We start from the raw sequence: 13,758 nt of genomic DNA on the forward strand, positions 1-13,758 counted from the left end.
GACAAGAATGAAAAATGCTGGGCTCAAAATGATAGTCTTTTCTATTTATTAACATTAAATTTGCAACAGTCATGAGCTGAAAATTGTGTGTGTTTGATAAACAAAAAACTATAACTATGTCCCTTTTTACACAGGAAGGCGTCAGCCAGGACGAGGCTCTGGCAAGTGGCACACAGGAGGAGGTGGGGGAAGGTGTCAGCCAGGAGGTGGCAGGGCCCAGTAACACCCAGTCTCAGGTGCCTTCCCTCTGCCTTCCATACAAAAGTACCAGGAAGGGGACTAAAACAGAGGAGGCAGCACTGGCCCTCATCAAGGAGGCTAATGATGCCCTGAAATCCCCCCTCAATGCTGTAGAATCCTATGGCATCTACATAGCCTCCAATTTACAGAAAATGGAGGAGGGCCAACGGCACAAATGTGAAAAAATCATTTTTACAATCATCCACAAGTGGTTAGGTGGTGAACTGACGACGGCCACCTGTGTGCGCTGCACCATCCTCCTCCTCCTGCCACAAGTCCACCTCTAGAGCCACAGCCTCCAGAGAAGGCTGCAGGGAAGGCTGTACGGAAGACAAGAAAGTGATTGGCTGCCTTCAGTCTGGTCTGACAGAACATGCAGCCTGTTGTAGTACCACAGCCTGGGTACATATGTCATCTGCTGCTGCTCCTGTTCTCTGGGATTCCTGGACCAGACTGACCTCCTTTCTATATGGACTTCTCAAGCTACCAAGTTTTTGAGCAACAAAATTCATGTGTGCCTTGGGGGCCAAAGGCATCGCAAATTCAAGCACTTTCTCCAGAATTGCCTTCATCTTTATTTTGTGATTATGATGTTAAATAAAAAAAAATTCAGAACATACTTGTCTATGTGTTTTTCTTCAAATAGCAAATATAACATTTTTATGAGTGAGTAGGCAGGTACATTTCAAAAATACAATGTCAAAATTAACAAGGGACACCAACAACAAACAGGTTTACAAATACAACATAATAATGGTGTTGTGGAAACAGGACATAAAAAAATAAAAAGGAGAGCACGAGAAAAAAATACAATAACCCAAAAAATGATATTAATGAAAAAAAGGACTTTACAAAAAAAAAAAAAATATTATGTAGATTTGGCTTAAATTAAAATAAAGATTATTCAGGAGATACCTAGAAATAATAAAAAAAATAAGTTTGTGATAACTCTGTGTGAATATGAGCAGCAAAAACTATATTCTTCTAGCATTATCTAAAGAAGAGAATGTGCGGCATTGAACAATTTAAAAGTTTGCAGTGTGAAGAATCTATCTCCATTACGAACACTAGTTTTACCAGACCGATCGGTTCCGTCTCGTACTGGATTCTAAGCATTCGTGATTTTTGGCGTGTCGGAATTGCATACACACGATCGGAATTACTGATAAAAAGGTTTTTCGTCGGGAAAATTGAGAACATGCTATCAATTTTTGGCTGGCGGGAATTCTGACAGCTAAATTCCGATGGAGCATACACATGGTCGCATTTTCTGATGAAAAGCTCTCATCAGTCTTTTTCTGGCCGGAATTCCGATCGTGTGTACGCGGCATAAGAAAAATCTAGAATACAGAGGTGTTTCAGATAGACCTAGACGTAGGTTTCCAAAAAGCTGGTGGGATAAAGTCTCACTCAGGTTGTAGGAGGCTATTACTGTATTGCAACTGGAGAGTGGTTGGGTTCCACCTTTAATGATTGTCTGTGTTTAAAAGGCCAAAGTCACTGGACAAAAGCAGCCTGAGTAGGCTAACAGTTGGCAGTATTGAAGGGAGAGCAAGTGCAAGTGAAATTAAACAAAACAATCTGAAGTCTACAAAATACCTAAATAAGGAGTACACCTTAGTTACATAGTTACATAGTGGGCGAGGTTGAAAAAAGGCACAAGTCCATCAAGTCCAACCTACATTTTTTCTAACATCAAACGGGCACTAAGCAAAGACTGAAATAAGAGATGGGAGATAAAACTTTTTTTTTTGTGTCTATCCTATAGGAAGCAATTCTTCTTCAAACTCTAATATGGTAACCAAGAAGTAGTAAAAGAAACAAATAAAACTGTTCCACCACTTTGATTGGCAGCTAAATCACCTGAACACCAAATTATAACAAGGGACGTACAGTGAGGTCAGTGGCTGGTGAGGCACTGGCTAGTATCAGAGCCAGATACACACAGGTTACATAGTCACAAGTTACATATTCGATTCTCATTATGTAGGCAATTGCAGTTTTACTAGTTATACTCATTTAACAAAAATATTTTACTGGTGTGAGAAAAACATGGGATTATGGGTAAACCTTATATATTTCCTTGTAGTTAAGAGGGCTGGTAGGGAGCATGTGTGTTTTAGACACATGCCCCCTTACATGACACTTCAGTGAGAGGAGAGCCTCCACTGCAGCATTTTTATTGGACAGCTTGGACCAATGGTGCTTTACCATTGGTCCAAGGCTCCAAGCTGTCCATTGAGCTCAGTGCCTCTGACACTGTGAGCTCATCCTCTCAGTCTGCTGCAAACAGCGTGTGCCAGCTTGTATTTAAATCTGCCCCACTTTATGTAGCTTCTGAAAGGCTGCGCAAGGAGCCCCGTATCTCTGAAGCCATAGGTGCTAGAGGCCCCAGTGGTGGGGTAAGACGTTGGCTACCTACCCCTCAAATTTGGGGTCTCTGTGACCCCAGATCACCATGCTATGACCCTTGAAGCTCGTTCATTTTTATTTTTTATGCTCTGCCTCACCTGCCTGGCCCTGATCATAACAGTTTTAATCTAGCAATTACTCCACAAGAACACTTACTTTGAGGAAGCAGCAGAGTGCAGCAAGAGCCGATAGCTGGATACTCTGTTGACGGGAGCCTTTTGTTTGCTTGACAGAATCCACCAGCTGCTCCAAGATTTGAACTCTACAGGTGACAATGAAGAAATTGACAACGGTTTATGTTCTTAAGAAAATATCAGAAATCATAACTGTGTAACATTTACATCCCATAGTTATTATTTGTCCTAACCCTACCTCTGTGACTCGGGTATATTTGACAACAAAACGCCAAAGAGTGAGGCTGCAGCTTGGATGACTATGAAGGCTAGAGGCAGGGAGGTGGGCACCAACTCTCCTTCAGAGGGCATCTGATACACTGCATGAGTATCATATTCTAGACCGCCTGCAATCCCACTGCTGAGGAGGAGCTATATAGCAAAGGTGTTTTTAAGAAAAAATAAAAATAAGATCACATTATCATATTATTATAAAACACTGTCAGCATATTGAGCATAAATCTTAATTGACAACATTCTGAAAGTCTGAACTTCAAACAGAACCATCGTGAAGTTATTATCTTGTTTCCAGAGGAAAAGTATGTGTAAAGCACAAAAGTGCTATACTGAATTACATGCATTTTGGCAGGTAAACTGTTCACAAATATGTATTTTAACTGTCAGCCTGGTGACATGTTTTGAAAAATTACCATGAAGACAATGTAACGTTCATTTTCTCTTCGTACTTCCCCTGCACAAATGTAATAAACTTTTTTTTATGTTATTGTCCTGTTTTGACAAATACAAAGATATTTGTATTTACCAACAAATCTTTTTCTTAGTCTATTGGGGAACACAGTAATTCAGAAACAGTCATGTTATGACAATGAAGGAAGAGGTTTTAATTAAGGGTGACTTCAACATTCCTAACATTAAATGGAATTCTCAAACTGTGTTTTCAAGCAGGGGCAGAATAAAATGAAGGAACCGAATGGGGTTTTCTAGACCTAGTAATGACAAATAGGATTGATTAATGCGGAGCTGGGAGAAAAAGTTTGGGTTCTAGTGATCACTTATACAAGAACAAAAGTTTTTGATTTCAAATAAGCTGTTAAATTTCTAAAAAATAAATTAAAAAGGTTGGAGTAAAACAGGAGTCAGTAATCAGTGGGCACTATTGAAGTCTACTATCCTGGAGAAAGGTAGGTTATAGATCAGACAAATTAATAGGCGTACAGTAAATAGAAGAAAAAAAAAAACTGGTAGAAGGCAGTGTGTGCCGAATTTGCTTGCCAGCGATGTGCGGCCCTTTTGTTTTTTAATTTTAGAGCAGTGTGGAGTGAGGGAAGGTTTCTGGACTTTGGCATCCAGCCGGTATGCAAGACTGAGGAGGATAAAGGCAGCTTTGGCAGCAGGGAGACGTTCTGTGATTTAGAAAAAAAAATAAAAAATAAATGCACATTTTTTGATGTAAAAAAAAAAAAAATGTGCATTTATTATTTTCATTCTAAAAAGGAGCCTGCAGAGCATTGCACTTGTGATCAGCAGATCGTGAGTGCAATGCCAGGCTCCTGCATACTCTCAGAATAACTGGCTGCCTATACCTCTGATACAGGCAGGCAGTTACTTGAGCAGGAAGATCAATGAACTATGGGAGTGCTTACCACCACCCTCACACTTCATTGGGAATTACAGGTTGTCAGGCTTGGTACTTGTAGTCTTTTCATTTACAGGAGACTGGGAATGAATGAACCAGCAGCGTGGGCGGAACCTCGCCCTGGAGCACGATTTACAAATTGTGACAAAGGGTGCAGAGAGAGGATCCCTTCCTCATTGCAACAAGGGGGGGGGGGGATTGGGGGATGCATGCAACAAGGTGGTAGCATAACACAAAATGTTTCCGACTTCCCGTTTCCCTCAATGTACAAAACAGAAAAAAAACTGAGTAAGTTGGACTATAAACAGGAGGGGGGGGGGGGGGGGTGCCCCAGAGGGACATGTGGCCAATCACCAGAAGGTATGCACTTATAACCGAAGGTGTATGAATATGTTGCATGTGGCCTGCACTGTATGCTTACATAACATGTATCCCCTTAAAAGTCAAATACATACAGTAGTAACACAGGATATATAAACTGGGCCATATTATTTAGGACCCTCCATTAGACCAGTTCCTATGCAATTCACCTGCTCTTCAACAGCTCTGTGACTACTATCCCGCAATGATGGTCCCAACAGCACTAGGTCATCAGGGTGACAGAGCGATGGCAGGAGGAACGCAGCTCCACTAGGTGTGTAGTCAGGAGATGACAGGTCAGCAACCAGTTCCTTTAGAACAGCACAAATACTGCCTGTTTCCAAGACAGAACAATGTAAAGGCTGTAAAGATTGGCTGATACAATTAGATCTCTATTAATTTGGTTATAAAACAGCACAGTAAAACATTGTTTTTATTTAACAGTGAAATTATACAGGAAATAAAAGTACCTTCATATGTTTTGGGAGGAAGTTGTTTCAGTAGCTGGTACAGCCTTAGTCTGTATAAGACAGAACAAGCCTTCAGCGGGTTTCCATACAGCTTCTGTAAGCTGGGTAGTCTAACCATGGGAAAAAGATTTACTGAATTATAGCAGATGGCATGAACAGGAAGATGAAGGAAAACAGGCACTTGAAATAAAACATTTTTAGCACAAACATAAATATAATTTAGAGCTACAGAGTGTTACTGCTGACGGTGCAACATTAACATTGGTATTGATATTCAAAGCAAAAATTCAGGAAAAATGTGAATTTCAAAATCTGTCACTGGTACAGTGTTGAAAATGTTACCGCGGGTTCTGGGGATTACTGGAACAAAAGGCCCAAATCGCATTTTTTTCCTCTGCAGCACCACCTGGTGGTAAAACCTGGGACTGAAAATGATTGTAATGGCCTGTGTTAACTGGGCTTTTTTTTGCATCAGATGGGTTTCACATTCCTGTACAAGTCAATGGGAAAACAAAACGTTGCCTATGGATAATTTAATGTACCGTAGTTTGTCGCCATTCCACGGGCGAATGCTATTTTAAAGTATGACATGTTTGGTATCTATTTACTTGGAGTAACATCTTTTATATTTTACCACAAAATTGGGTATTATAGTTTGTTTGTGTGCACTAAAATTCATTCAACCACTGCACAAATACTGCACAACATAAAAAATTGCTACACCCACCATTTTATTCTTGATGGCTTCTACTTAACTACCACAATACTGGCCACTTTCACCCCCTTCCTTCCCAGACCAATTTTCAGCTTTCCGTGCTCCCGCACTTTGAACTCAGTCATGTTACACTGTACTCAGATGAAATTTTTATCATTTTGCTCACACAAATAGAGCTTTCTATAGGTGGTATTTATTCACCACTTGGTTTATTTTTGCAATATAAGCAAAAAAAATGCAAAAATTTGGGGGGGGAAAACTATTTTCTACTCGGTTTTAAAAGAAATCCAATAAAATCAAATTTTGTCATAAATTTAGGCCAGAATGTATTCCGTTACATGTCTTTGGTTAAAAAAAAAAAGAAAAAAAATCCTGATAAGTGTATGATAATTGGTTTGTGTGGAAGTTAAAATCTACAAGAAATTACATCACTGAAAATTAATCAATCCTGATGTACCGACGGCCTATCTAATTTTTTGAGGCCCTAAAATGTCAGGACAGTACAAAAAAACAAATGACTCCTTTTTGTAAAGATGACAGTCCAGGATATTTAGTAAGAGCCATAGTGAGTTTTTTTGAAGTTGCAATTTTAGGCCCACAATTGTTTGGAAAATGAAGAATTTTTTTTTCTCCACAAAATTGTCATACTAACAAGTTATTTCTCATACCTGGCATAGGTAAACTTGCAATATTGCAACACCCTATATTCTGCTACTCCTCCTGAGTATGGTGATAACACACGTGTGAGACTTTTCAGCAGCCTGGCTACATAGAGAGGCACAACATGCAGGGATCACCGTCAGGCATTCTAGAAGCATAAATTACACATTTCTTTTCCCGAGGACCTATCACATTTTTTTAAGGCCCTGGGGCACTAGGACAGTGGAATTACACACAAAATGACCCCATTTTGGAAAGCAAACACAGAGTCTTTTGAACATGTCTTTTTTTTTTCCCACAAGTTTTTCGAAAACGTGGAGAGAAAATGAAAACTTATTGTTTTTAGCCATGTTGAATATTTTTTAGCCATGTTGACAGATTACTGGGACAGATTTGGGCAGATGTGCATAGGGACAAATGTGGGCAGATGTTAAGGCGGCACAGTGGTGTAGTGGTTAGCACTCTCGTCTAGCAGTAAAAAGGGTTGCTGGTTCGAATCCCAACCACAACACTACCTGCCTGGAGTTTGCATGTTCTCCCTGTGCCTGCATGGGTTTCCTCCCACACTCCAAAGACATGCAGGTAGGTTAATTGGCTTCTGTCCAAAATTGGCCCTAGTATATGAATGGGGACCTTGGATTGTGGGCTCCTTGAGGGTAGGGACCGATGGGAGTGTGCAATGTACAGGGATAGAGACAATTGTAGACACTCACTCAGACTGGACTTTATTCAACCTTACTAACCATGTAACTATGTTCACAGGGTAGGGGGGCGTGGCCAGCGACCAGGATGTAAGGACGTGTTCAGCCTGAGCTCCTTCCGCCCCGCACACAATATGTTTGGCGCCAACAAGTTTTCACCAGTATTCGCCATTGAAAGGGCGCACAGAGTCCCCAATGCGACTCTTGCCACCCGGGGCCCCACCATGTGCCATGATTATTAAATTACTCCACTTAAGAGATAGGGAAGTCCTCCTTAAAGCAGCTCGGGAGAAAGGCAAAGTCTCCTTTAATGGCAATGGAATTACCATATTTCCAGACTTTTCAGTAGCAACCCAAAAGCAAAGAGCCACATTTCTAGCCATTAAACGCAGGTTGCGGGAGCTCCATATACCATATGGCATGCTCTATCCTGCACGCTTGAGAATCGTCTACCAGGGCAAGGCCTACTTTTTTACAGATCCCAAAAATGTGTCCCACTGGGTGGACACCCTGGGACAACCAGATCGCAGAAACCAAAATAGGAGATCTCCTCCTCGTTAAGGCTCCTCTTTTCTTGATGATCGAATGAGACAATTCTGCTATACGTCAAATCATCCTGACAACAGGCAAGTGGGGATGAGGGAAAATAACATTGGATTGAACATTCTGCTTTCCTTATACCCCATCACCCCACCCAGCCTTCCACAATTACTGGAACTGACTGAGCTCCACATCCACTAATACAGAAGATCCTGGAAGATAGCTCCCAACCATTCACTCTTCTGGTTGTCCACTTTCTCCTCCTTTGCCCCCAGATGGAAGACAAAAGGAGGGAGAAGGAAGACAGTAAGGGGGGTAAAAACTTTTTTTTTTCTGAAGGTTGACCGCTCGGCTTATCCGGTCTCAGGGTACTACACATACTTATGTTGTGCGGACAAATGTGGATGGAAGCCTATGGTGGTGAACTTTTCCACGTTCCTCAGGGTTTGTTAGCTAAGGTTCTGTGCCATGGCCCTCATGCTTGGCAAGTTTGGTTATGGGAACAAATCTCTCATAGGTTGGGGAATGGGAGCCGGGAGGGTTAGGGAAGGGGGGAATGTTGGGGGATTGTTTGTTTTGTTCTACTTGTTTTTTTTTTCTTTTTTACCGCTACTGTTATCCATATGCAGCACTGGTACTCACAATTACGTAGGCAATTGAGGTACAACCTCTTAGGCCCACGAGGCGCATGGAAAGTTGTAGTTGTACTTGAATTCCTAGGCAAACCCTACACCAGTGATGGTGAACCTTGGCACCCCAGATGTTTTGGAACTACATTTCCCATGATGCTCGTGCACTCTGCAGTGTAGTGGAGCATCATGGGAAATGTAGTTCCAAAACATCAGGGGTGCCAAGGTTCACCATCACTGCCCTACACGATAACCAACCTTTATGCTCTCCCGCCCTTCACTAAAACGTTCTTCAAAAGGGTGATGACCTCCATACTGGCATTGGCGGAAGGTCCCTTATTGATAGCGGGTGACTTTAATACAGTCCTCGATAATTCGATAGATAGATTCAAATGTTCTACAATAGCCCCCACATGCCTGTGTTCATTTTTGGCACAATTTCATTTAGTAGAGACCTGGAGGTGGAAGCATGGAGACAGGAGGGAGTACTCGTGTCACTCTGAAACACATGGTACCCTATCCAGGATAGATTTGTGTTTGGTTTCCTCTGATCTGCTAAATAGGGTGAATGAGGTTAGATACCTCCCCAGGACGATATCTCATCATTCTCCTTTAATGGTGGACCTGGTTTTGGGCCCCCCCCAATTCTTATCGGATGTGGAGGCTGACCGATCAAGCAGTCGTAGACCAAAGTGTAGATGAAATTAAATCCTACTGGGTACTCAATAGGCAGGATGCCTCCGTTCCAGTGACCTGGGATGCCTTCAAGGCCACTATACGAGGCGCTTTTGCTTCTGCAATCGGACGGGCCCGTAAGGCATCCCAGTCCAAACTGAAGGACGCAGAAGGAGATCTTAGGACGGCAGAGGCAACTTACTCAACGGCCCCCACCCCTGAGACACATGCCACTTGGAAATGTAAATCTCGAGAACTAGAATTGGTATTACTGGAAAACACTCAAAAGAAGTTGCTGTATCAGAATCAGCGACTCTTTGAGTTTGGAGATAAAAATAGTCGATTGCTCGCATACCTATCTAGACCCGATTATCAGTCATGTAGTATCCCGAGAATTAAAAATTTATAAGGCACAGTGGTGGAGCAGAATGAGGAGGTGTTGGATGCATTTGTCAAGTTTTATTCCTCACTATATGCTACCAGGGCCCACTATACCATTGTAGAGCTGGATGATTATCTCGCTGCAATTTCATTGCCAAAACTTCAAGAGGAGCAGGCCTCTTTGTTAGATGACCCTCTGACTGAGGAGGAAATAGGGGAAGCCATTCAGTCCTTTGCCAGGAACAAAACCACGGGACTGGATGGATTCCCTATAGAATGGTATGTGAAATTCAAGGACATAATACCCAATTAAAGTGTATAATTTTGCTCTGAAAACGGGACAGTTACCACCCTCAATGTCTGAGGCGTTGATTGTCCTCATTCCCAAACCCCATAAAGACCACCTACTCTGTGAATCCTATAGGCCAAAATCACTGATCAATTCAGATGTTAAGATTTTAGCTAAGGTGCTCGCCCGACATCTGAACACAGTTATCACCACTATTATATTATATATATACACTACCGTTCAAAAGTTTGGGGTCACATTGAAATGTCCTTATTTTTGAAGGAAAAGCACTGTACTTTTCAATGAAGCTAACTTTAAACTAGTCCTAACTTTAAACAAATATACTCTATACATTGCTAATGTGGTAAATGACTATTCTAACTGCAAATGTCTAGTTTTTGGTGCAATATCTACATAGGTGTATAGAGGCCCATTTCCAGCAACTATCACTCCAGTGTTCTAATGGTACAATGTGTTTGCTCATTGGCTCAGAAGGCTAATTGATGATTAGCAAACCCTTGTGCAATCATGTTCACACATCTAAAAACAGTCTAGCTCCTTCCAGAAGCTACAAAACTGACCTTCCTGTGAGCAGATTGAGTTTCTGGAGCATCACATTTGTGGGGTCAATTAAACGCTCAAAATGGCCAGAAAAAGAGAACTTTCATCTGAAACTCGACAGTCTATTCTTGTTCTTAGAAATGAAGGCTATTCCATGCGAGAAATTGCAAAGAAATTGAAGATTTCCTACAACAGTGTGTACTGCTCCCTTCAGAGGACAGCACAAACAGGCTCTAACCAGAGTAGAAAAAGAAGTGGGAGGCCGCGTTGCACAACTAAGCAAGAAGATAAGCACATTAGAGTCTCTAGTTTGAGAAACAGACGCCTCACAGGTCCCCAACTGGCATCTTCATTAAATAAATGAATAAGGAAGGCTATCACTCCATTTTGCAACGCCATGCCATACCCAGTGGACAGCGCTTGATTGGAGCCAATTTCATCCTACAACAGGACAATGACCCTAAACACACCTCCAAATTGTGCAAGAACTATTTACAGCAGAAGCAGGCAGCTGGTATTCTATCGGTAATGGAGTGGCCAGCACAGTCACCAGATCTGAACCCCATTGAGCTGTTGTGGGAGCAGCTTGACCGTATGGTACGCCAGAAGTGCCCATCCAACTTGTGGGAGCTGCTTCTAGTAGCGTGGGGTGCAATTTCTCCAGCTTACCTCAATAAATTAACAGCTAGAATGCCAAAGGTGTGCAATGCTGTAATTGCTGCAAAAGGAGGATTCTTTGACGAAAGCAAAGTTTGATGTAAAAACAATGTTATTTCAAATACAAATCATTATTTCTAACCTTGTCAATGTCTTGACTCTATTTTCTATTCATTTCACAGCGTATGGTGGTGAATAAGTGTGACTTTTCATGGAAAACACAAAATTGTTTGGGTGACCCCAAACTTTTGAACGGTAGTGTATATCCAGTGGAGAGGTGGCAGAGTTGAGGATTGGGGGTCTAGGAGAAAAAAAGTGTCACTTTACGCGGATGACATGTTAATATACTTGTCGGACCCCCAGTCGTCGGGCCCAATACTGCTGGAGATTATCAAGAGGTTTGGCCACTTCTCTGGGTTCCAGGTTAACTGGGATAAGTCCCTTTTATTTATGATAGATCAAGATTCAACAGTGTCACTTCCCCACTCCTGCCCGCTACAGATAGTTATCTCCTTACGTTACTTGGGTGTTATGATCCAACACCCAATCTCTTCTTACATCAAAATTAATCTGGACCCTCTTATAAGCAGAATGAAGAACACATTAAAGAGGAAGTAAACCCTGATGGGTTTACTTCCTCTTTTTTTCCCTGCAAAGGTAAAGCATAATGGACTACTATGCATCGCATAGTAGCTCATTATGTGTCACTTACCTGACACAGGAGCCAGCGAAGTCGCCGCTGTCCCCTGTAGTCCGCCGCATCCATGTTGCTTGTGGCGTCTCGCAGCTCCGACGAATCACAGCGGCGCAACCGCGATGACGTCACTCCCGCGCATGCGCACGGGAGTCGCGCCTCGCAGCTCCGCCGCTGTCATACGGCGAAGCCGCGATGACGTCACTCCCGCGCATGCGCACGGGAGTCGACAAATTTGGCAAATCCATTCTTGGATTTGCCGCATTTAGTGCGCATGCGCGCCGCTGTCTACGGCGCATGCGCCGTAGACAGCGGTGCCCATTTTCGGGCAAATATCTCCTAAACCATATAGGTTTAGGAGATATTGCTTGGACCTACAGGTAAGCCTTAATCTAGGCTTACCTATAGGTCCAAGTTGTTTGGAAGGGTTTACTTCCTCTTTAAAGACATGGACTAACCTCCCCCTGACACTGCTCGGCAGGATTAACATATTTATAATGATCTTCTTACCCCGATTTCTATATATCTTGAATAATTCACCAGTCTATGTAACAAAAATGAAGTTTAAAGGAGATTGTCTCCATCCTTATCACGTTTGTCTGGAAGGGGGGAGCAGTTAGGATTGCTAAAAACACTTTACAATTACAAGTGCTGGAGGGTGGGCTGGCACTACCCTGCCTACAAATCGATTATATTGCCTCACAATTGACCCATGTGCATTGGTGGTGTAACCCAGCGGCTAACAATGCGGCTACAGCCCTGTAGGCAGCTATACTCACCTCATATGAGTCCGTCCAGGATCTGATCCACCGTATGTCACTTAGAGGAAGGGAGGGCACGTCCATCCTTGCAATGACCCTACGCATCTTTAAACTGACTAAAATGTTGCCATCGACTCAACATAAAACCTATTCGCCAAATACCCCATTATGGGGGAACCCGAATCTGCAGGAATTCTCCCGAAGAACGGATGGGGGATACTGGTCCAAAAAAGGGGTGAAAAACGATCCTACGTCTATTTGTAGACAACAGGTTCCGATCCTTTGAAGACTATCAGTTACTGAGCACAGCATACTTTCTTTATCTACAGATACGCCGCACAGCATCCACCCAGTTTGGCCTGCGTAACATAAAGGTTCAAGCCTTTCTGCTAGAACAAATGCTAACAGATTCTTCCCATACTAAACTAGTCTCCACATACTACAGGTCTTTATTGCACTCTACTACTCGTAGACTTAGTAACATGGCCAGCAAATGGAAAACTGATATCCCTGAATTGACGGAGGATATCTGGCAGGAAATTTTACCCCTCCAGGTTCCCTCAGTCATATCCTCCCGTGATAAAGTTATACAGACCAAACTGTTATATAGATCTTATTTCACGCCATTATTACTGTTTAAACTTAATAAGCTACCCTCGGTATTATGTTTCAGATGCACTATGGCTGATGGCACATTTTTCCATTTAATGTAATCAGATTAGAAATTTTGGTCGGAGGTTACGGCCTTTCTTAGCTCTTTAACCTAACATATGCAATCCTTTGATGTGTCTATTGGGTTATATTGATGATGAGGGTTTATCTAAATATGTGCAAACATTCCTGCGAATAGCATTCTTTTATGCTAAAAAAACAATCACTATTCATTGGAAATCTCAGGCCTCACCAACCATAGCCTTTTGGCTCACTATCATTAATCAGGCTATTCCACTATATAAGCTGACATACGAATTCAGGGGATGCCCGAAAAATTTTCTGAAGGTATGGAAAGCATGGGTTAGCTCCAAACATACTATTGCACCTATTATGTAAGAAACACCGGAAAATTATGATTATTAAAAGATTTTTATTATAATAGAAGGAAGATACAGGGGCAAGTCTATGTATGTCCACCAAATGTATACCAGTCTGCTGTATGTGTTATTGGTTTGGGCGACGTTCGCTCTATATACATGTATATATGGTTGCTGTTTGTTATGTACCAAAAAAGTATAAAAATGTACCT

At 42.1% G+C, this 13,758-nt stretch overlaps 1 protein-coding gene across 2 annotated transcripts in view; it reads right to left on the bottom strand.

The window, feature by feature from the left end:
* The window catches only part of HEATR5A (HEAT repeat containing 5A), a 277,562-nt gene that overhangs the window by 163,649 nt on the left and 100,155 nt on the right, over positions 1–13,758 (bottom strand). For both annotated transcript variants that reach the window (XM_077464810.1, XM_077464809.1), the window contains exons 13-16: positions 5,253–5,362; positions 4,953–5,116; positions 3,025–3,197; positions 2,809–2,914 (exon numbers count right to left, since the gene is read on the bottom strand). In XM_077464810.1, the coding sequence (XP_077320936.1) occupies positions 2,809–2,914; positions 3,025–3,197; positions 4,953–5,116; positions 5,253–5,362 (553 nt within the window). The remainder of the gene's footprint in view (positions 1–2,808; positions 2,915–3,024; positions 3,198–4,952; positions 5,117–5,252; positions 5,363–13,758) is intronic.

Source organism: Lithobates pipiens, unplaced genomic scaffold, assembly GCF_037356315.1.
Source record: "Lithobates pipiens isolate NorthernLeopardFrog02 unplaced genomic scaffold, aLitPip1_a1.2 Scaffold_30, whole genome shotgun sequence".
Lineage (NCBI taxonomy): Eukaryota > Metazoa > Chordata > Amphibia > Anura > Ranidae > Lithobates > Lithobates pipiens.